The 24501-nt window shown below is 47.0% G+C and overlaps 1 protein-coding gene across 5 annotated transcripts in view; it reads right to left on the bottom strand.

The window, feature by feature from the left end:
- The window catches only part of GFPT1 (glutamine--fructose-6-phosphate transaminase 1), a 39360-nt gene that overhangs the window by 9562 nt on the left and 5297 nt on the right, over positions 1-24501 (bottom strand). For 4 of the 5 annotated variants that reach the window (XR_013923362.1, XR_013923363.1, XM_080360096.1 and 1 more), the window contains exons 2-18: positions 21101-21208; positions 20165-20272; positions 18758-18883; positions 17710-17768; positions 14985-15119; positions 14054-14115; positions 13195-13274; positions 8804-8909; positions 7384-7547; positions 6707-6802; positions 6315-6412; positions 5046-5166; positions 3699-3856; positions 1911-2025; positions 1501-1628; positions 766-933; positions 291-452 (exon numbers count right to left, since the gene is read on the bottom strand). Coding sequence is in view for 2 of the 5 variants with exons in the window: in XM_080360096.1 (XP_080216222.1) it covers positions 291-452; positions 766-933; positions 1501-1628; positions 1911-2025; positions 3699-3856; positions 5046-5166; positions 6315-6412; positions 6707-6802; positions 7384-7547; positions 8804-8909; positions 13195-13274; positions 14054-14115; positions 14985-15119; positions 17710-17768; positions 18758-18883; positions 20165-20272; positions 21101-21208 (1994 nt within the window). In the remaining 3 variants the exon portion in view is untranslated. Of the gene's footprint in view, positions 1-290; positions 453-765; positions 975-1500; positions 1629-1910; positions 2026-3698; positions 3857-5045; positions 5167-6314; positions 6413-6706; positions 6803-7383; positions 7548-8803; positions 8910-13194; positions 13275-14053; positions 14116-14984; positions 15120-17709; positions 17769-18757; positions 18884-20164; positions 20273-21100; positions 21209-24501 lie in introns of those variants that run through there. The other variant, XR_013923364.1, reaches the window with a different exon arrangement.

Here is a 24501-nt window from a genome sequence, read left to right on the forward strand (position 1 = left end):
CAAACATCCTTCTGCGGGTCGTTACCTTCCTGCCAGCCCTCCAGAAGCTGCACTTTACCAGAAACCAGACACGTCCCAACTCAAGCTTGCCAAGACTCGGCCGGGTGTGCTAGACTGCCTTCCGGTTTTGCTCACAAAAGCATCTGCTGGCTCTACCATTGAACCTGATCCTTCCAGGAGCTCAAGCAATGATACAGACAACCCCCAGATTTCCAGCATCACCCAACGCGGCTTTTCCAGATCCACAGACAGCAAATACAGGTGTGGAAGGGAAGGAACGTGGTACTCACATCATATCCTCTGAGAACTGCCAGGTGGAAAGCCAGAAGCTGGAGGGGGATGACGCTCAGGATCCCCTGTAGACAGTCCACCGAATGGGGAACTTTGATTGTTCTTTTGTTGTTCTTAATTGTCTCGATGTCTTCCTTATCACAAATCACGACAGGTCTCCCCTGCAACAAAGAGAAATGTTGATGACAAACGGGCCTGGAAGGGTCTTGTCTCTCTTCTGTTCAGAGCCCCAGCAGCAAGAACTTTTTACTTAGAAGAAAATGGCTTAGCATCCTGCAGCATATTTTAGGAGACAAACAAGCCACACTAAGCTCCTGCAATCTGTTGCAAAAATTGCACGTAAAACACCCAGAACATCTATTAAATTCACACGTCAGCCAGTGACACTAAAGCAAAATGTTTGGGCACCCTATAAACTGCTTTTATATTCAAAGCAACATTTCCGATGCACTGTAGATTTTCCCAGGTACTTACCTGCCGCGCAATGACCTGCTGGAGCGCGTTCTGGCACTTGGCGTACGTGTGGTCTCTCATGATGATCATGATAACGGGCATGAGTTTGTCCACCAGCGCGAGAGGGCCGTGCTTCAGCTCACCTGCCAGTATCCCTTCCGAGTGCATGTAGGTAATCTCTTTAATTTTCTGGATGGGGAAAAAGTCATTCGTAGGACCTGTGTCTTTCCCTGTGCGGGACATTGGTCTGTGTATAGCAAATTTTTAAAGCAGTGTTTTTTCTTTGAAGAAAACATTATAAGACAAAACTTCTACCACTAAACCCACCCCAAGCCTTAGGATTTGCCACCAGTCCACACATCTGCCATCGCAGTCTTGAAGCGGGCAGGCAAACGCAAAGAGGACGCGTTTGCACGCCAGTGGGTGATGGCAACGCTTACAACAACAGGAATCTCCCTAGAGGTCAAAACCTGCAGTATCCAGGTTTTACAAAGCAACACGCTCAGTTTTGGATGCTGCGCATTCCTGGAGATGCAGAAAACACACCCTTCCAGCCTCCTGTGGCTGTGACAAGACCTGGGGATCTTTAAGTGGAGCCTCAGCAGCATTACGCTGAGTTTGAGCTGTTTGACCCCCTATATCAGCCAACACGCCAGAGCTGTTGGCTGCTGTTAAAATAACTTGTAGCCACTTGCTGTTTCCTGCAGTCCGTAGCTAAGTGTGCTTGAACCAGCCTGAAATAAAGAGAACTCTTACCAAAGCTCCCTCAAGACACGTGGCGTAATGGTAGCCACGTCCCATGATGAGAACAGACTTCTGGTGGTACAGCTCCGTGGCCAGCTTCTGGATCTCATCATCCATACTCAGCACTTCTTTAATTAAGTCTGGAAGGAAAGAGAAGAGTTCCAGTTGTGTGTGTGCCTCTAAACTATACGCTGTTTAGACTTCATACGCACAGATAGCTGTGACTTGCATAAAAACCGCAGTCGGTATTTTTTAATAGTCCAGTTTAGTGGTGTGAAGACATCAGAGAGAACGCTGCTGCAGAAGCCACATTGCACCCGTGATCCCCTCGGGCTGTCACAAGCAGAGTTTAGGCCCTGCTCAAGTTTGTCTCGCTATTGAGTTTCACTTGGTAAGACGCAATAGAAGCAGCAGTTTCCCACCTGGCAGTCCCTTTAGGCCGCGCATGATTTCCTTCCGCCGTTCCTGCATAGAAATTCTGTCATCGCACATCATCAGAGCAAACATCACCAGAGAGACAAACTGGCTGGTATAGGCCTAATAAGGGGGGGAAGAGAGAGAGAGAAAACACATCATTACAACATTAACCAAACAGTTGTCACCTCCTACATCAAATCCTTAGACCAGCTGTGGACTTTATTCTTAATGTGGCACCAAATGGCAGCTTTGAATCCAATGAAGCACCAAAGATATGAAATTCACAGGGAAAAATCTGGAGGTGTGCAATGGCACCACCTCCTTATACTCCAAGTGATTAAGATACAACAAGCAAAATGAAATGTTTCTAAGATTCCTTGGCAACTATTAAATTCTATTTTGTGACAACACCTATTTTCTTCTTTACTACAAGTAGATGCTGAAACACTGAAGATGGACAGAGCCACTGACCGGAGACGTCCAGTGGAAGCTCATCTGGCCATTGCCACAGCACAGCGACCTGAAATCACTTTGGACCACAGGGAACGCAAAGACGGCTGAAAAGGTCAGGGATTAAGAACAGATTCTGAACGCTTCGCCTTGGTAAGCTCCGTATTTGTCTAGAAGACCACAGTGACTGGTGTCACTGGCTTTGGGGAAAAATCATCTGCACAGGAAAGTGAAATTAATGCTCAAGTTAAGGCAGTTCTATTCACAAAACCATTTCAGGCACAGTATCAAGTAGCTATTGCAAAGTCTGGCCTCTGAAGCCCTTGTAAGACAAACGTTATGAAATGGTCTGCGGTGCCAGTCTGAGATTGAAGTTGCTTAGAAATAAGATGACGGTTTGTGGTATTTCTGTCCCTTCCTAAACAATCATCAAACAATCATCTTGCTACACTGGGGAAGATTTAAATAGCTCCAAAGGAATCTAGAAAAGCTTCAGTGATGCCGACGGGCAGAGCTCGATATGGAATGTGATCTACATTGTTTGGGTGCAGCTGAAGGTTATACAAGTAAATAGCACCACGCAGTCACGCTAACGATGTTTATAATATGCTCTCAAAATGAAGTTCTGGACAAGCTTAGGGCAGAATCTTTTCAAGTTTGTATTTCACATACGCACAGCTTTGGTAACTCCGCATCACCAGAGAGAAAATGCCATTTCCAGTTTTCTCCAAACTGTAACGCTGGCCTTGTGAAAACAACCCAGGGACAAACAACTCGCTCAAGAGTTTCTTGTAAGAGACTCATGAATTTTCCATGATCAAATTCCCCAATGAACTATTAAACTCAAATGTGGTTTTTGGCTGAATTTATGTAACAGATTGACATCATCTCGCCTCTAAATATAACTAAATCAAAGCAGATTTCACCATGCAGAAGCACTTCATCAAAATGAAACACAGGAAAGCGAGTTATTTTATACTGTATCACACGTAGCCAGATGCACCAACCACAGAATAATTCTGGTAGGAGGACACAAATACTGGTGTTCTGTAAAAGACCGTTCCCCCATTTGCTGAAAGTTTAGCTTTACTATCACACTTTCTTCAGCAAAGTGTGCCAGGAAGGGCAGTTACATGCTGTCAAACTTTCTATCACCTTGTTATTTCCATTTCCTTTTTCATCTTGAAAGAGTGTTGTACATGGTCATGAACTACACAATCAATAGCAAAATCAATAGTCAAAGGGAATGGAAAACATTTAATAGGACGTGTGCTAGAGCCAACACCGTCATGGGGAGTTTTGGTAATAAAAATAGTAATGAGGAATAGAAACTCATGCCTTACCTTGGTACTGGCAACGCCGATCTCTGGCCCTGCGTTGATATGGACTCCACAGTCCGTCTCTCGCGATATGGAGCTGCCGACTGTGTTAGTTATTCCTACGGTTAAGGCTCCTCTCTCTTTGCAGTACCGAAGACCCATCAGAGTGTCCGCCGTCTCACCTGCAGAGACAGGGATGGAGAGCCCCGTGTTGTTACTGCTGGCACTGCGGACGGAGGAGCACAGCGACTTCCCAAATATGATCCTAGAGCTTTGCACATGTCTACAAGTCAAGGCGTTAGTTGTTATTTCAGCCCCAGCGCGCTGTTCTAACCCCAAAAAGAAATTCAGAACACACAAAACCTAATAGTATTTGGTGCAAGGAAAAGTCACTATTGTGCTATGGTTAAAAGAAAAGAAGTGGGGGGCGGAGTTCAAGTGTATCTTCTTTAACCAAAACAACTTTCTTCCTTTTCCTGGTTAATAAAACTTCACCTGGGGCAGGGTGGGGGGACAAGATGTGTCAGGGACAGCTGGAGAGCATGGAGGATGCAATGGCACCAGCTCCCCCCTGCCTTCCTGCCATTGAAACCCATGGAGCTGTTTGCTGATGGTGCTCACCAACACCGCCAGAGCTTGAAAATCTGCTATAAAAGAGGTTATGTCAAAATCTAATTATCCCCACTCAAAACTGAACCTCGCTATTCTGAGCTATTCGATACGGAGAATCAAAAATTGCTACCAAAAGAGTATTTTATACCTATGAAGTAACTACTAGTTTTAGTATCAGACCTGAAAATCAGTTATGAAAATTTAAAATGGTAAATGCAACAGAGGAAAAAAATATTGTAGTTTTGTATTGGCTTGTCCTTGAAAATAGTTTGAGTATGATATACATCGCTTTATTTTTTTATGCTTCAGTATGTCTTTTATCTCATATTCCATTCCAAGGTGGTTGTATTTTTCGATACTTGTAATAGTTTCATTTCTTCCATGTAGATTAGTATTCGTTAGTGCTTTAAATAGAGAACTAAAACTATTCAAAAGAAACCATGGAGCTGCCTTTACCCAGAGCTCAGTAGCATTTTTTCCATCTGTTGACTGATGGAATATTTCCTCACGGAGAAAGGAAACAAAACTACTGTTACCATATGTAAGACTCAGCTCAGTCCTGCAGCAGCACGCAGGCGGATGGGAGAACCGCTCTATTTTCTCCCCAGCTCTGGTGTGTGTGTGCCAACTCCTCTCACGCGTACCACATGCGATCCAATGCTACGGGCAGGCGCAAACACTTGGCCCTGCTGCCTTTTCCCTCCCCAGCGCACATGGACAGGAAAGAGGGAGTGAGTGGGTGGTAAAGCAAGACCATACCTGACTGGCTGATGAAGAAACAAACATCATCTCTGAAGACGGGGGTGTTTCTGTCCAAGAAGTCACTGGCTAGTTCAACCATGACAGGTAATTCAGTCAGTTCTTCCAGAACCTGACGGGTCTGGTAACAGATGTTAGAAAGTTACATATTATATCGTATTTTAAAAAAATAAAGTGTTTGGAGTATGAAAAAAAAAGCTGCCTAGTTGCCACACATTGGAAAATATTACTATCAAAATACCATGTGAAAATTAGCGCTGGATTGTATTTTGATTACTCAGTTTACCCACACTCAAGTCACGCAGCCGCCGCTGTGAAAAGCAACCCTGCTTTTGGCACCGCAAAAAGCCCGTGAGGCCAACTCCGTCCTCACATGGAGACTCTTCTTAAATGGTAAGTCTCACTTATTATATAATACTACATATATATTGGGTAATACAGGCTGTCCTTCTATCAGACTATAACTTGTATTACTGAAGAGCTCAGAAACCACCCCCTGTACCCAGGCCAAGCCAGAAACTTGTTTTGGCCAGTCGATGGGTTACTGTTAATGTTATCTTACAGCACCAGCCAAGACGAACAAAAATCTTCTTGTCTGGTCTTTGTAAATCAGTGACCGTAGCCGTGTTTTGCAGCTTTTCTGAGAGAAGCTAAAGGATTCCTCTGGGAAGTCACAGAGTACTTTTAATTGCAACATTATGGGCTGCCAAGCTACAATCTGAAAAGCCTTCATCTACAGCCATCACGTTTTAACCAATGATTAGGTCAGGCCTTGACGGAACAAAACCCCACACTGGCTCCAGGCACAGCCAGTACTTCTGTGAGGTGCAAAGAGAAACCTCTTCCCCATCCTGACAGCACAGGGATCAGCGCCGGCACCAGCGCCGTCTGCCTAAATAACAAAGGAGGGAATCCTTTTGGCTCACGGCAGTCCCTACCTTGCTGCAGCGCTTGCATTCTGCTCTTGCATTCTCTTCCCCTGCCAAATGTCTTTAATCACAGAGCAGGTTTTGTTTTTTAAAGCCCTCCATACCAAGGAAAGTCACAGGCAACATTTTCATAAGTATTGGGGTTCTTCAGCTTTTCCTTCCTATTGCTGTTGATGGTTAAAGTCTGGCGTGCGCAGCTCTCAAAAGGCCTCCATTCATCAGTGTGCACTTGCTCTATCTTAACCTCAAATCAATTCTTAACCTGCTCGACACAGGCAATACTGGGCTTGCTGTTCAATTCCAGCTACAGTTGGCACACAGATCAAGAGTGACCACTTACCGCAACTCCAGCGTGATAACTTGTCCCACAAGCGATAAGGATTAAGCGACGACACCTCTGAATCTCCTTAATGTGATCCTTCAATCCACCAAGATTTACTGTAAGTAAGAATTAGACAGAAAAATTAGGCTGAGCAGGCAGCAGAAATTCTCAGGCTTACGGGTGCTAACACACAGTGTGGTACGATCTCCATCACCCGCTTTTCAAAAAATACATCACAAAAGTAATCTTGCCACCAGTGCATGTAATTCTGGAATTGCGGCCTGTGAGACGTGCACATCGCCTTAAACTGGCGTGTTTTACTCTCCCATGTCACCACCTCCTCTATAATTACTGTGAATAACTGCGAGATACTGAGCTGTCAAAAATCAAGGTGGTTTAATCTCAATTACCAGTGTAGTCATCAAAGTTGACCCTTCCTCTCATTGTATTAACGACAGATTCTGGCTGTTCAAAAATCTCCTTCTGCATAAATGAGCTGAAGTTACCTGAAGAAAGAAAGAAACAAACCAAATGAGAACATTTTAAATTACCTCCTGGTAAGTTACATTTTTCCTATGTATACAGGGAAAAGATTGGACCAGAGTCACTAACAGGCCAGTTATCAGTTAGAGATTATGAAGCTGATACATCTTTTTTCTGTTCATCAAGAGCACCAGATTCAGGTTCCTAAAATGTGCCAGTGAAGGCTCAGATCCGGAACGACGAGCCTGCTGGGGATCAGCCTTGGGAAAAATGGATCCTCGGAGCAGGACTCCAAACCCTCAGCCCCACAACTCTCCTTGTTACGGTGCCAGCAGCTGGAGGGCAAGTCCCATTAGATGTAAGGGCAATTATTTTCACCCTGAGGGTAGGAAAGCACTGGAACGGGTGCTCAGCCAGGCTGTGGGATTTCTGTCCTTAGAGATATTCCAAGCTTGACTAAACAAGGCCCTTTACCACTCTGCTCTACTGGGCCCTGCTTCTAAGCCAGAGCAGACGACCTCCAAAGGTTGTCTTCATCCTGACCGACTCTGTGACCCCGGGGAGGACCTGCGCATCTCCACAGGCGACATCCAGAAGCTTTTACCCTTCATAATTTGCTGAAGTTCCATCTGCAGGGTTTGGACGGCGCGTCCGGGGTGGTCGCCTGCTGTGCGTTTAATCCGGTGGATGGAAAGACGGCCATCGACCACAGCTGCTACGTCATCGTCCTCAAGGAAAATCACTCTGTTGGTATGCTCAATGACAGCGCTACAAAAGAACACACCATTTGCCACAAGACGTTATTCTCCAGAGAAAGATGAGGGCTACAGCCCTACTTACAATCCAACATACAGCTTTAGATTCAAGAAAGTTACTCATTTCAATGGAATTTCTTTTAAAATAAGAAGAATACTGTAAAGTACATTTCCACACTGCCAATATAACTGGATTTTTTTCCATCTAGCTCATTATTAACTTCAGTGCCTGCTTTAAGAAAAAACTATGAATTCCTCAGACAAAGCAGCATGTGCAGCAACATGATCAAACTGTTAGGAGCTAGAGAGCGGGAGTCAGGAGCACAGGGAGCCCAAGCACACAGGGTGCTCAACTACAGGTGCAGAATCCACTCTTTGTTTCTCCAGTGATGAGCCATTGTCCCTCCCTGCATCTCATTTTCCCATCTATAAAACTGGGGACAGCTTGGCCACCTGGTAAAGTGCTTTGAGATCCACCTAGGAGCATTCCAAGAATTACGTTCTATCGAATACCTTCCCTGCCTGCAGTTTACTTGGGGAACGTCAATATTGGAATTACCAGTGGGGTTTAAGACCTTTGACAAGGCTTTCGTTTGTACTCTCTCTTAACTGAACAAGGCAATTTGTACTGAAACACATCAGCTCCCGATTTTAGTAGCTTTTGTTCTGACCTTGGGCAAGTCACTGAAAAGCTCTCTAAAATCAGAACACATCAGCTGTCCTCAGACTGTCCAAAATGCTCTGACCAGACGTCAACCACAGCAGTATTTACATTTCTGGAAGACGTACTCATTTCCTTAATATAAAGAAGACCAAAAGCTCTAGGAAGGCTGCTGTCAAGTGAGTCTTTCCTCCCTCCACTGGGATTAAAATAAACTGCCTTTGATGGCAAAAGAATTGCGTGTGTGCAGAGATCCCTGGAGGATCAACACAATTCTCCTGATAATTAGCATCTGTCCTGTTAATTTAGGTGAGTACTCAGGTTTTCTATCACTTACCTCCGGAGTCTTATCAACAGATGTGCTTCAAGAAGGGTAACACCACTATTCCAGAGTGAGCGTTCAGTTCTTTAACAGAAACTCATCTAATCCAACTCTATCTCTTTCAGGGCCGCATATGGCAACTAGTTAATGTTTGTAAAGTAATGGCCACTTATACATAATGTACTATTATTCATAAAGAAACCACAACCACCCCATCTCCTCTTCAAGGCCCCAGCTTTAAGTGGCATATTTTTATATATGCTAAAATATACCATAGAAATATTACCTCGCATCAGAAGCAAAGTAGTACTCCACAGCTTTCTCCTCAACGGGGAAAAGGCAGGTGGTGCTGTCAACACGAGACAGGTTGCAACTCCCCTTCTTGTCTTTACCTAAAAGACACGCGGGTCAGGTAGAGCACAGAGCAACACAGCTGGAACGCGGCTGCGGAGTCGCCTCAAGCAGGGGCCCCAAGGCACGGTACCAACATGAAGCACTATTTTCATCACCAGGAGCGCTCGCAGTAAATTGAACAGTGACAACAGAGCAGGGCAGAATCCAAGCACTCGTATTATTGCGCCCTTTCTCGGTTTGCTGGCAAGGTTTTTGAATTAAGTCTGCAAGTGTAACGTTGGTGCAGAGTTTTAAGTTTAGAGGAAAATATCAGTAAAAATACAAATGAAAGTTTATGGGTGGATCTACTAGGAAAAGAGAATTCACGCTGCTTTCTGAGCAGTCACATTTACCGACGTTTTCCCAGTTGAATCTGCCCGGTTTATCATTTTATATTTCTCTTGCGCTCCTGTTTCACTCACTTTCCCAAGGCTTTGAGAATTCGAGCAGGATCGCTCTTATTTTGTCAGTTATTCTCAGCACTGGGCAAAATTATGGAATCAGAATAATTCTGGTTGGAAGAGACCCTTAAGATCATAGAGTCCAACCATAACCCAGCTCTGGCACTAACCCATGTCCCTGAGAACCTCGTCTAAACGCCTTTTAAACCCCTCCAGGGATGGTGACTCCAGCACTGCCCTGGGCAGCCTGTTCCAATGCCCCACAGCCCTTTGGGGAAGAAATTGTTCCCCCATCCAACCTCAACCTCCCCTGGTGCAACTTGAGGCCGTTTCCTCTGCTCCTGGCGCTTGTTCCTGGGGAGCAGAGCCCGACCCCCCTGGCTCCAAGCTCCTTTCAGGCAGTTCAGAGATCAGAAGGTCTCCCCTCAGCTCCTGTTCTCCAGCTGAACCCCCAGGTCCCTCAGTCTCCATCACATTGTGCTCCAGCCCCTCACCAGCTCCGTTCCCTTCTCTCAACTCGCTCCAGCACCTCAAGGGTTTTCATGAGGTGATCCCGCCACCCCTGGGGCCGCCATTTTGTGTTTTGAGGTGATTTTGGTGCCGCCATTTTGAGCCCTGAGGTGATTTTGGTGCCGCCATTTTGAGCCCTGAGGTGATTTTGGTGCCGCCATTTTGAGCCCTGAGCTGAGGGGCCCAGAACTGCCCCCAGGATTGGAGGTTTCTCCTCCCCAGGTCCCAGCACAGGGACGGTCGCTGCCCTGGGCCTGCTGGCCACACAGCGCTGGTACCAGCCAGGATGCTGGTGGCCTCTTGGCCACCTGGGCACACACTGGCTCATGTTCAGTCGCTGGCACCCAACAACCTCCAGAAATCCTTTCAGAGCTGCCACCTGCACACCCACACTGTTCCACTGAGCATCAGCAGATGTAACTCCAACCTATGTTTTTCTGGCTGAGCTAATGTGTTCAGACACAGATGAGGAAATCAATGAGTAAGTATTCGGTCCTGAACTATCAAACACAGCCACTTCATTCTGATCCAAAAATTGTACAACTGACAATCTGCTGCGAGTCTGCTATTGCCAAGGAAGTATCCGTGAGTACTGAAGTACCCAGGACTGAGTCTGAAAAACTTGTATTAAGCCTTTTTAAAAGTTCGGTGTTTCACTAGGGATCCTCTCTGAAGTACTCTGGCAATTCCCAATATTCTCTAATCCTCCACCTCCTCTTTAACTGCGGAAAATACTTCTCAGTGGCAGCGCTCATCAGGAATGCAGATGAGAACCAAAACACCTACTGCTCAAACAGAATTATTTGCAAGTGGTAATGGGTGGGGGTGGATTAATCAGCTTATCTGGCAAAATGTGACTATTGCTGAAGAATAACAGCATTGAAGGTCCTCTCTTATATATCTATTCCAGAAACTCTAATGTCGTGTTTCACCTACTGGATACTGATGTGATTCGGTGATGTCAGTAAAGCTCGTGATGTTTAAATTTGTACTTCTGTCCATGAAAACGAGCAGATAAAATACTGCTTTCATGTTGATACTCAGGAAGAAGGTTCCACTCAGCCAACAGCTTCGAGCCCTCCACTTGCGCAATTAAAACAGTAAATGAGGAAAACAATTCCTTTGTTGTTGAGACAGGACAGACTGATTTGTTGTTGAGAAAGGACAGAGCAAAGGTGTTAGTAGCCGTTCTCCAGCAGAAGCACCCATTCTTGACCAAAACATGCAAATTTTGTTTCTCAAAATACAACATTTCCCTGCATTGACTTTATTATGTTGCATTGCTTTCCTGTATTAGATTCCCCCCGAGCTGTAACTGAAACGTTCTTGTGCACGTGGACTGTACAGGTATCTCACCAAGGAGTGATTGAAAAGGTACCGTGAGTATTGTCAGCCAATTATGGTCATTGTGTTACCTATAGATTTGTCCATACGTTGTCCATTTGCCTATGGATAACCTGAGCCGTTGCTCTACAGCACTTACCTCCCATTTACTAGAATTTAGAAGCAACATAGAAGTAATCTTTTAACTTTTTCCCTTCTAAATCAAAGGCCGGAGGTGTCACAGAGAATTAACACAGGTATAGGAAAATTGGGGTGGGGGACACATTTTGAACATATTTTGATCCCACCTCACTCTCTATTTTTGACAATCCTAAGCACATGGCAGCTCTGCGAAGGTCCTACAGCACAGCTGCTGCTTAACAGATTCTGCCAGGCTTACCTGAGCAGCATTAAAGCTTTGATTTCTGTAAGAAGAGTTCTCAGATGTCAGCATTATACAACTAATGAAGCAGTGATTAATAGTCAAAGATTCTCTAACCCATATATTTCATATGGTCCATTTTTCGGAAAAGCCTTAGTACCACTGAAAGCTGAAGGACTCTGGTTCTTGAAACCCCTGGGAATTAACCTGACTTCAGAATTTTACTCTAAATACTTCACACTAACTTGAGAGATATTTGGTAAAAAGAAACAAAACCTTGTAAATGTTTGGATTCAGGTAAAGCAGCTCCTGGAATCACAGAATGTCCTGAGTTGGAGGGACCCACATGGATCATGGAGTCCAACTCCTGTCCATACACAGGACACCCCACAGTTCTCACCGTGTCTGAGAACACTGTGGGTTTATTTTAAGGTAATTTAGTGTTTCCTCCTGTACTCAGAGCTGCAGGGAACACGCAGCACAACCTGCGCCAAGTCATCAGTTTTGTGCACAGGCCGAGCACGGTGTCAGAATATTTGAAACGGGATGGGTGGATTTTCCTGTGTCGCTCTTGGAGTTTATGATCAATAAGGAATTCTGATTATCCCATTTTTTTCACTACCCTACATGGAAAGCAATAACCACATATTAAAGACACAATGCATATCTCCCTCATTGATGATTTCTTTTCTAAGAAACTGGAGGATTTGTCTGAAATTTCAAGTATTAGATTTTCTCTGGTAGGCACCTTCCTCCATTTTTATGGATATTCCATCAAAAGAATGATCCATAGATTGTACCGCTGAAAGTGTAATTGGAAAAACAAAACAAACTTCAGATAATCCATGGAAAACAAAAAAGTGTTACATACATACATTAAGGATTGCTGCTAATTATCCAGCATCAACCAAGAGTAAACACAGACACAGCTTGCTGGGACTGGTTCTTCTCGCTACATGGCAGCGAGTGATCATTAGCGGCTCTGCCAGGAGCAGCGAGACTGTCACAGCGAGTCCGGAGAACCAGCCCAGCGGGAAATTACAGGGTAATTCTGAGCCGCTTTTCATTTGCCAGGGCACAATTATGTGTCTACGGTGGTAAAACACGCGTGTGAGAGAAAGACAGACAGACAACATAAATATGGATTGCCACGCAAAGGGTAACAGCATTCAAATTCCAAAGTTCTCTTGGCGGGGCGGGGGAAAGGTTTGTGACAGTGGAAAGCCCGTGGCCCACGCCGCACCGTCCGTTTTGTTCTTGAAAACAACCAAGTCCATGAATGACAACCTGCCACACACATATCAGTATCTAAGTTAATTATGCCGTTAACTTTACGATTCTGAACTATTTTATCCTATTCTGCTGCATTAAGATGTGTTTTACTTGCAACCACTGGACATTAAAGCTTTGATTACAAACCTGGTGTACAGGCAGACACTGGGAAGCAGAAGCACATCCCTCAGCAGGTAAACTCGAGGTATATGGTGGCATAGTGTGTGGTTAAAAACTTACTTTAAAAAGAAAAATCTTGTTTTTATAATGGTTAAATTTACAGGTGCAAGTTTAAAAGTGTAACATGTATTCCAGAGCACACAAGTGTGGGTTGTGTCTGCCCGTCCATGGGTCTGGGTGTTCGGGAAGCTCCTGGGGAGGGGTGCTGGTGCTTACCCGTCCGGTACAGGATGGGGATGTGGTCGGTGGAGAGCTTGTGCTCGCTGCGCACTCCGATGAGCAGGGGGCTGCCTCGCCTGCAGAAACACATCGAATTACAACCCTCTGTGCCCCGAGATTCATCACCCTGACGGCCGACCAGAAGGGACTGCGATTCTCTGAACTGAGCTAAAAGAGAGCCAGCTCCTCCCAGGTAAGTTGTTGGTGCTACAGACAGGGGAGGCCACAAGACAAAGTGAAGGAATCTCTGAATAAACAGAGCACAAGGACATGAGGAATCCATCTCAAGTTTAGCGGAAACTCTGCAAGAGTAACTGCGATCCCATGGACGCTTGAACCAGGAACGCACCGGCTGTTGCTCATGGGACGGACACAGACGCAGCAGCACCCAAATCCAAACGCTGCGCTGGCGCCCACGGTTAAACGTGCTGGTGCACGTGGTTAAACCAACCCGACTGATGCTGATATTTAAAAGCAGAGTCCAAAACCCGAACACCAGGCTGGCCCAACTTCAAGTCAAACAGAGGACTTGTCCACATGCTGCCACAGTGGCAAACAGAAGGGAAAAGATAAAAGCATCTCCTTTCAAATCTCTCACAGCCAGAGTCTACAAAACAAATTAAAAAGCTGTTCCAAACCAGTTGTGGTACAGGTGGTCACCAGGAAATTTTCAGAACATTTGGGGAATTTGCTGTTATGATTAATGGAAAACAAGAGAAAGGAAACGGACAAACAACAGCCACCCTCACCAAGCACGTGCAGCCTGATGAAAACAAATTCTACTCCACCATCTAACTAGGGGATGGGGGACAATAAAAGTGACATATAGAATGTACTTTCTCACAGTGAGACTTACCTGGTACCGACCGCTTGACCAGGATAATGGACACTTTTGAACACAAGGGCAAAAGCACCTTCCTGGAACAAGAGAAATACAAACTGTTTATCCTTTCGTTTGAGGCCCAGGACACCATTTCAGGGTTCCCAGCACAGCAGCTGCAAATGAATGAGATACCGAGCAGGTGGCTGTGAAGCTTTCCGAGCCCCCTCATTGAAGTGTCACGGCTCCCAGCCCAGGGAGCTCATCGTCACCCACAAAATGAGACTTCTGAACCCCTAAACTGACACTGTGCTCAGCAGTCACCCCTGAAAGTGCTCCTGCCTTAGGTCAGAGTGCAGGGAGGCGACTTGCAAAGCTCCAGTTAAAGAAGGGCTCAAACTGGGGTGTTTGGATGGTGCTACCAAATGTTCAGGTGAGCCACCACAACCCGCCAGCAAAACGTGTTCCTCGTCTATTGGTGCTGCAGCTCCTGCCAGGCAAATCACCAAAAAAGCATCTCCTGAAGATGTGGGATGGGGCGCTGGGCGCTGTTCCCAGAGCCCCGGCCGTGCGGAGCAGCTCCCACAAGGGGTCAGCACCTCTCCGGATGGAGATTTGGGGAAGATGGGAAGCAAAAACTTATTTTCACTCTGTCCCGCTCCCTGCACACTCACCACCCAACACACCAGGAACCGGCCGCCTCGAGATGCTGTTGCACCACCAAATTTAGACACTTTTCACGTGACTGATGTTAAAGATGAATGTAAATGTCTGAGGTGAACCGTCAGGGGTGGGAAAGACAAAACCGCTCCCAGCGTGTGCTGCAGAACGGCCTGTGGCACAGTCTGTGCTGCACTAGCCTGTTGACCCTGGGCAGTACTGGAGTACAGGCGGTTTTTGTGCCTGTGTCTGTGTGTGTGTGTGTGTGTGTGTGTGTCTGTCCCCGTGTCCCCGCTCCCAGCATTACCAGCTGCTGGATGACCCTCTCCACCAGGGTGGTGAAGCTGATGTCGTCGCTGTCGCGGTTGTCGTACATGTACTTGACCAGTTTGGCGATGGTCTCCGTGTCCGTCTCCGACTCGAAGTCGTAGCCCTTGCTCTCCTGCAGCGACAGCAGGCGCTGGGTGACCGGCCTTCCCTTCCCGCCCTGCTCTTCCTTTCTTCTTTCCTTCTCCCAGCTGCCTTTCCTTCCCTTTCCCTTTTTCCTTCATTCCTGCACTGCCTTTTCCTTCCTTTACCACCACCTTCTTTCCTGCCTTTCCTTTTTCCTTTTATTCCTCCCTTTCACTCTTTCCCTCATTTTCTCATGCTTTTCCTTTTGCTCCTGCCTTCCTTCCCACCTTTCCTTTTCCTTCCTTTCTTCTTCCTGCCTTTCCTTTTTTCCTTCATTTCCTTTTCTGCCTTTCTTTCTTCCTGCCACACTGCATTTCTTCATTTTTTCTACCTCTTTTTTCCCCATCCTTCCCTCCTGCCTTTCCTTTTTCCTTCTTTCTCCTCCTCCTCCTTTGTACCTTCCTTCCATCCTTTCCTGTCTTTCCTTTTTCCCCTCCTTCTTGCCTTTCCTTTTCTTTCCCTCCCACATTTCCACTTCTTTCCCTTTTTAATTCCCTCCTGACTTTTCCCTTTATTTCCTGTCTTTCCTCTCTTCTGACTTTTTCATTCTTCTTTCCTGCCTTTCCTTTTTCCTTCCTTCATAATTTCCTTTCATCCTTCCTTCCTGCCTTTCCTTTTCCTTTTTTCTTTCCTTCCTGCCCCCTTCCTCTTTTCCTCCCCTCCTGACTTGTCTTCCTTCTTCTATCCCTTTTCCTTTCCCATTCCTGCATTTCCTTGCCCTCCTCTTCATTTCCTCTTCATCTCCTTCCCTCCTGCCTCTCCGCTGTGTCAGCACGAGTGAGGCAGCGAGGGAGGAAGCACAGGAGTGAGCGTGTGTGAGCAGAGGGGGAAATGCGAACGCAAGAGCGAGCGTGGAAGTGAGCGAGCGAGTGTGAGTGCACACGGTAGTGAAAAAGGGATGGGAAAGTGTGTGTGTGTGAGTGCGAGTGAGGATGAGTGTGAGTGCAAGTGGAGAAGGGAGTGGGGAGGGCGTGTAAGAGTGTGCAAGTGGAACAGTGAGTGTAAGTGCGAGACCTGGAGTGTGAATGACAGAGCAGGTCTGAGTGCAAACGTGGAGTGAGCGTGCAAGTGTGGCCCTGAGTGTGAGCTGGGGAATGAGCGTGAGTGGGGCTGAGCACGAGGGGAAGAGTGAGTGCGGGATGATGGAAGAGTGAGTGTGAGTGCACAAGTTGTGGAGTGTGAGTGGAAGGGTAAACGGAGCGAGTGTGAGAAAATGAATGTGGTGAGGAGTGAATGAGGAGTGTGAGATGAGTAGAGTGAGTGAGGAGTGTAAGAGGAGTGAGCTGGGGAATGAGGTAGTGAGGAGTATATGAGTGGGGGAGTGAGTGTAAGTGGGGGAGCAAGGGGAGGAGTGTGGGTGGAAGGACAAGTGTAAGAATATGAACGGGGGCAAGTGTGAGTGGGGAGTGAGAGGAGTGAGTGTGAGTGGGAGAATTAGGAGAGCGAATCTGAGGGAGGGAGTGAGAGTAAGAGCAGCGGGGGTGTGAGTGGGGTGAGTGGAGAGTCCTGTGTGAATAGGAGAGTGAATAAGGGAGTGAGTAGTGTTAGTGGGACAGTGAGTGTGAGTGGAGGAGGGTGAGTGGGAGGATAAGGGGGCATATGAGAGGGGGAGTGTGAGTAGTGAACTGAGTGTGAGAATGTGCGTGGGGGAACAGGGGAGTGAGTGGGGGAGTGAGGAGTGGGAGGGTGAGTTAGAGTGAGGAAGGGAGAGTGAGAATGTAAGTGGGGAGGGAGTGTGAGGGTGAGTGGGAGTGTGTGGGTGAGTGGGAGGGTGAGGGTGAGTGGGAGTGTGAGGGTGAGTGGGAGTGTGAGGGTGAGTGGTGAATGGAGCGAGGGAGTGGGAGAGTACAGAGTGAGCAGAGTGTCGGTGGGGGGTGAGACGAGTGGGGCAATGAGGAGTGGGGTGAGGGGAGTGAGAGTCCAGACTGCGTGCGGGTGGGAGTGGAGAAGAGTAACGAATGTGAGTGGAAGAGTGAGGAAGAGTGTGAATGGATGAGTGTGAGTGGGGGAGGAAGTGGAACAATGAGGGGTGTTTGAGTGGGGGAGTGTGAGAATGTGCATGGGGAAGGAGTGGAGGAGTGTGAGCAGGAGGGAGGGAAAACTTGGGCGAGTGGGAGTGGGAGAATCAGAGTGGGGAGGTGTGAATGGAGTGGAGTGAGTGAGGGTGTAAGGGAGCGAAGGGGCAGCGCAAGCTGGGGTGAGAATGCCAGAGTATGAGTGGAGGAATGTCGTGAGTGGGGAGTGGGAATGTGAGTGAGCAGGGCAATGCCAGTAAGGTAGAGAGGGAATGTGGGGATGTAAGTGTGAGAATGTACTCATGTTGTAGGAGAGTTAGTGTGAGAGTGTAAGTGGAGGAGTGGGAGTGTAAATGAGTGAGAGAGTGAGTGTTAAGTGCAAAAATATGAGTTGGGGAACATGAACGGAGGAGAGTGAATGTGAGTGTGGGAGCGAGAGTGAGAATACGAGGTGGGGGTGAGTGGAGGAGTAGGACGAGTCGGGAGTGAGTAGGGAAATGTGTGAGAGCAAACGTGAGGGGAGCAGGAGCGCGAGGCTCAAACACATACACACAGATCACTCACCAGGAACTTCCGCAGGTCTTTGTAGTTGGTGATGATGCCATTGTGGATGACGATGAACTCTGGGGACAGAGGAAAGGCCCCACTCAGCCCCACACCAGCCCCGTGTCAGACAGCAGAGAGCACAAAGCTTTGTGTGGAAAGTGCTTGGCGGAACAAGAAGAGTTTCACCTCCTGGTGAGATCTCCTTGCTCTGCCCCATTTGGTAACGGCAGAAGATCATGACCTGGCCGGGAGCAGGGCTACCCAGACCCAGTATTAAACCCCACGCTCCTCCTGCCACCTCAGCAGTGCTGCAGCTACACCCAACACCAACCGAGCTGCACAGAGCAGACCAACCCCCTTCCCTGCAGGGCTGATCATGAAAAAACATTAGTAAATGGGGAAAAAAAGTATAGAAAACTCAACTCCAAAGAGCAGCCACAATTTCAGTTGGAAGAGACTCTCAGGATCATCGAGTCCAACCATAACCTAATCTAACCCTGGCACTGCCCCATGTCCTGAGAACCTCATGTCCGTCTGTCCAGCCCTCCAGGGATGGTGACTCCAGCACTGCCCTGGGCAGCCTGTTCCAATGCCCCACAGCCCTTTGGGGAAGAAATTGTTCCCACATCCAACCTCAACCTCCCCTGGCGCAACTTGAGGCCGTTTCCTCTGCTCCTGGCGCTTGTTCCTGGGGAGCAGAGCCCGACCCCCCTGGCTCCAAGCTCCTTTCAGGCAGTTCAGAGATCAGAAGGTCTCCCCTCAGCTCCTGTTCTCCAGCTGAACCCTCCAGGTCCCTCAGCTGCTCTCATCACACTTGTGCTCCAGCCCCTCACCAGCTTCATCGCCTCCTCTGCACTGCGGCCGTGCACCCACTGGGCACTAATTCCCATCTTTCACATGACCACTCACTGCTGTGAACTTACCCTGCACACAGAAATCATGGCCAAACGCCACCCCAGCTTCACACAACAGGGCTGGGCACCCCAGCCTGCAGTGACCCCCCAGCCTCAGTCACCGCAGGCACCGGGACAGCAGCTCCGGCAGCTCCTCGTGCCGTCGCACTCACCGTTGTTCTTGTCCGAGCGCTGCGGGTGGCTGTTGACAGGACTGGGCTCGCCGTGGGTGGCCCAGCGGGTGTGGGCGATCCCAAGGTGCACATCAAACTCGATGTCCAGGTCCATGTCCTGTTGCTCTGCAGCAAAAGTAGGAGAAGTTTTTAGCACTGAGGGGCCATCCCCACCCCACAACCAGGACACGGGGCCACAGGACAGTAACAGGGAAGCAGAATCAGCAAACCAAACAAACCATCGGGTGTGTTTTCAGGAGATTCTGAATGCAGAGGCACACAAGCAACCTGCCTGCACTCCTCACAGCATCAAAATGAAAAAGGAACATCTTAAGAAATAATCCAACCCTAATTTCCCCCTCTGGGGTGCACCTTGACATCTTGTCACCTGCTGGACACAGTCAGTTGCAACCAAACCAACCCGGTTCATGGTTCCATATCGCTACGGTTAGAATATTACTATTTATCACTCACACTTGTCTCTAGAACACACACCATTAGCATCCTTTTTTTCCACAACTGTCTCCACAATCTCTTTAATACTGTATATCCTGCAATTTTCTTGAGAAGGCAAACATTGTGTCAGAAATATTTTGTATATCCTGTTTCTGTAATGCACACACCACCTCACCCAGCCTTCTCAGTTCCCAGTTGTCTCTAAATGTACTCACCTTCCTTTTGGATGAACAGCACCCTGCACCGTGAGGTTAACACTAACTAGGCTTTAAAAAAGCAGTTAAGTTACAGCAACACAGCAGCTCTTGAATGCCAACCAGAGCCTCTGACTCCCCTGAAAAGCATCTGCCTCACCTGTGTTCCACAGGTGCTTTTTGTATTCTGCACAGATTTAATCAATGTTTAAATCAAGGGAATATAAAGAGGCAGAAACACACAAAGCCCTGACTCTCTGCTTTCTCACCAATCCAACAGTTACACACAAACACGCTCCTGAAACCTGTTGCTTAGTCCATCACTACAGCTTTAGTTGGGACAAGCATTACATATGAAAATTTATAATGATACTGGTGGCGTTATTAGAGCATTTCTCATTTTGCCCAAGCTCTAGGTCTCTGATAATTATCTCCCAGTAACTGCCCTTTCCCCAGTTTAAGGAGTTTTTTGTCTGGGTTTTCTTCAGTCTGTTTTCTAAAAATGTTTATTTTATTTCAGAAGGATGTGATTCATTTGTCTTGAGAAATCAGGGCTTCTCTGGAACTTGGTGACAACATCCCCAGGGTCACTGGGTTCTTCACAACACACACATCAGCCTTCACATCTCTGGCACTCCATACACAGTTATTTGGAAATAGTGTTTCAGGGCAAAACAGGTGATATTCAAAACACAAATGACACGAGAGGACATTAGAAGGAAAAAGAACAGGCAGAGAACAAAAGGGAAATACATACTGTGAACCTCCTCGTCCAGAGCCTTCACCTTCCCCTTCTGTTTGATGAGCTGGATTTTACAAGCGTTGGCTTCCCAGTCTTTGTCATTCCCGCCATCGATTCCCACACCTGACACCGCCGCGGAACATGAAGAAAGAGTGTAAGTGCAGGAGGTATATTACAGCACTTCCTGTGAACAAATACTGTCTATTTGATTTTTTTACAATGCTTCCTTTCTCCCCCCAGCTGACCCTCCAAATAAAGGCAAAAAGCCCCTCAGATTGGAAGCGAGTTTTCCCTTTGTTATCTTGAAGTTACTTTCAAAGCCTTAGACAACAGGCATCATGAATGTTTATAGAGGTTAATATACAGGGGTTAATGGGAGTCAGTGGGGATCAACATGGGTCAATGGGGGCAACTGCATGTCAATCAGGGGCAATGGGAGGGGTCAATGGGGAGCAACTGGGGGGCAGTGGGGTTCAACAGGGGTCAATGGGGTCCACGGGGGGTCAATGGGGTGTCAGCGGGGTTCAACAGAGGTCAATGGGGCTCAATGGGGTTCACTGGGAGTCAGTGGGACTCAATGGGTTTCAGTGGGGTTCAATGGTGGTCAATGGGGCAACTGCACGTCAATCAGAGGCAATGGGGGGTCAATGGGGAGCAACTGGGAGGCAGTGGGGTTCAACAGGGGTCAACGGGGTTCAACGGGGGTCAACAGGGTTCAATGGGAGGTCAATGGGGCTCAATGGAGTTCAACAGGGGTCAATGGGACTCAACGGGTTTCAATGGCGCTCAATGCGGCTCAAATCTGTCTATTGAAAGCTAATCCAAACCTCTGACCACATGATCACAGGGACATTCAATTTGTGTTTCAGCTTTCTTCACAAACACACCACAAAACGCATCATTTACAAGCCAAAATTCAAACGAGAACCATTACTGCTCCGAGAGCGGTACCTGCAGAGTCGTAGCCTCTGTACTCCAGGCGCTGGAGCCCTTTGATAAGGGTCTCCAGGATCTCCCGTCTGGTCCGGGGAACATGGTAGTTCAGGTAAGCAAAGATCCCTGTATGGGCGAAAAGAGCACAATCTTCTAATAAAGCCACAGCTGAGGAAACTCCATCCGCGCCATCTACTTAGTACGGGCAGTAACGTAAAACCCAGACAAGGCTCCGTGCGGAACTCGCGCACGAAGGCACCTCCACATTTGCAGCTTGTCCTGACCCCACCTGAGGTCCGACAGGGATGTCACCAACATTTAAGAGATCAAAACTGACCACAAAATACCAGCGTCCTCATCATGACGCTGAAACGGGACAAGCCCGGGCACGATGGGAGAAAGAACGTTCATGTGAGATGCACCGGCACAACTTTCAGGAGACACCGCGGGACAGGAACCCCGTCACTGCGCACAAACACTCGGTTCACCAACACCGAGCTTCACCTGCCAAAGAACCACCTGCCAAAGGAATTCCTCCTCAAACAGCTTTCTCCAAGTCCCTCCCACAGACCCACTAAGGAAAAAAATAGATGAATTTAACTCATGCAAACTAACACCCTCAACTAATGGAGCTGCTTTCCCTGTAGGTTGCAAAGAAGAGAAACTGTTGCTCCTATTTTTAAGCAGTGATGGGGACACACAAATTCCTAGATCTCTAATGCCAATTATAGCACTATTTCAGTAAAATTCCCTTGGTGGCACCATGAAGCAGCAGCATGAGAAGAGATTTACTGGATGCTAGAAATACTTGTACTTGAAATCTACCTTTTACCCCGCCTAAAATTTTAAAGGAGAAAAATATCTGCATGGAATAAAAGCAAGACAGGTTTCACATAAACATCTCTAGATGTGATTGGCAATTCAAAGTTTGTCATTTGAGAAATTATGTCAAAACCTCTTGAGGGGAACGGAGTTGAGTCAAACACGCACAAAACCAAAGTCTTAGGGCATCCCAAATCTTTAATTTTGCCGTGACGGTACTGCCGTTCAGTTCCCCAGCTTCTAGTCCTGCGAAGGGTTTTACCCTCAAGATGACTTTTGGAACACAAATCTTTATGTTGACACACAGATTATACCTCAAGGAACATTCAAAAAACTGTGTTCTTAAGCTGTTTGTGTTTCGGAATTAAACTAAATAATTCAAAGCCTTTTGATGTCTGAATTTATAAGCAGAAATACAGGCTACTCAGTGCTGACACCACTGAACACCACAGAGCATGGACATGTTTACAAGGGACATTTTAGCCCGAGCGGGGCTTGTCCATTGTGATATTCTCCCCTTCCTTTCCCTTTTCCATGGACCCCAGAAACAGGTCGCAGGACAAGTTTGTCATAACCTTCATCTTCTCATTCCCAAAGCACCAGCGTTAGAAGTTGCATCTCCCTGCAGTTCTGTTGGAAAAATAAAATGCACACCGCTTCTTGCTTATTTTCTTCTACATCGCTAGGAAAAAATAATTGGGTGCATGTTCAATTTTTCCTCTTTCTTAAGCGACCTAGTCAGATGAATTTTTAAAAAAAAGGAGCTTTTCACTTGGTTTCTTTACCTTTACTTCCACAAAACCCAAAGTTTCTTCTGAGAACCGCTTGCAAGACTATAAATGTTATAAAAATGGGCAGTTTCGCTCCTGTTGCTCCTGCCATCCCCAAGCGACGGTGCACAGGCTGCTGCCTCCCGAAGGCATCGGTTCAACGTGAGCGTTGGTTCCAGTAACCGCATGGCCAGGGTGAGCTCACAAACCTCCCGATCCACAGCGGAACACTGAACACATAACAAAACACCCACGGCAGTCAACAACCCCTCTTGTATTTCCAGAGCCTCCTCCGAAGGATATTTCCCCCACGCTCTCCATCTCCAAACCTTCCTCCCCACCCTCCTGGCAAAACCAAGTTTTCCAAATTGAGATACTTAGTTCACTCTGTTTCTAAAAACTGCGTTCTTCAGACAAACAGCAACCTCCCTGTTTACAAGCGAACGGACTCCAAATCGCTGTCATCCCGGTGAAGGATGGCACATTTCAGCTATATCCCAGATATTTAAAATCCTTTAGTGACTCCCAGGTCCTGCACCAGGAGCACAGAGCAGGTTTTGTTAGCGGGCAGCTGCAAGAGCCCCGCTTGCCATATTTACCAGAAATCAGGAATTTAGTAAATCAGTAAATACGGAGAGTACAAAAAGCAAAGCAACTGAAAGAAATGCAAATACAGCATTAATGCTGCAAAATACGCAGATACACTCTTCAAAAAGATGAGCATGTAAACGCCGGGAGATTCAGTTTTGATTCAGTTCAGCTTTTAGATTGTGACAGGAAAATAACTGAAGTGGTAACAGAGACGCCACTAAGGAAACAACTCCAAGAACTCACCTGTGATCAACACGTTTTATATGAGAAGGTGAGCAAGGCAAGCAGGTTTAAAACTCACCTTAGAGAAAGCAGAAATAATAGAATAACACGTAAAAATGATGCATAATTAAGGTAAAAAACTGGACAATGTCGCCAGTGAAAACGAACACAAGCCTTTCAAAATGCGCGGCTTCCTGATCTGCAAGCTAAGATCAAATATTTGAAGGTTTATGGTCCATATGAAAATAACAGTTTCATTTACTGGAAATGTTTTCAAATGCATTTCATTTTCTCCTTTTTAAACATCCCTTCATGGCTGGGGAAAATTTCAACCCACATTTAATAAAGAGCATTTTTCCTGGCTCTACACTATTGGATTATTCAGGAACACACGAGCATCTTGTAATCATTTCCATTTTTAACTACAACTCCACTGCCACCGACAGAAAACACTGATGAGAAGCAAAAAGAAAGACCCGAGGCAGTAATTGCTTGTTACGCTTCACTGATCTACGTGTATTTTGGGGCTCTGCAGAGGCAATTTTCCTCTGGAATTACCCATCTGCGACCGCTCAGGTGACACTCACACAGTCACCAAAACAACCTCTTCTTCCTCAAAAGCTGAACAAAGGGTCGCTTCATCCCGCCACAACCCGCGGTTTGCTCCAAGGTGGAACGCGGCGACTCAACCTTGTGGTTTATAGGCCATAAAAGGCCTTTTTGTCCACACGCTGAGACGTGTTTTTCTCCAAACGGCAAAGCCTCGTTCGCTCCCTCCCCGTCCTGATGTTCGAATCGATCTTTAGAGCTGCTGGAAGGGACACAAAGCGCTGATTTTTCTGTCAAAGTGACGCTTGGTTTCAATCACAACAGTCAAACGTGTTGGTTGGGATGGAATTCCAAGGCAAATCTAGCGAATTCCCAGCCGGTGCGGCTTCTCCCCCTGCCAGCCCTGCGGAAAACGTCGAAATGGTGAAATCCAAGCGGAACGTTCCCTAAATGGACCCGCCGTGA

This window comes from Nesoenas mayeri (genome assembly GCF_963082525.1).
Source record: "Nesoenas mayeri genome assembly, chromosome: 27".
Taxonomy (NCBI): domain Eukaryota; kingdom Metazoa; phylum Chordata; class Aves; order Columbiformes; family Columbidae; genus Nesoenas; species Nesoenas mayeri.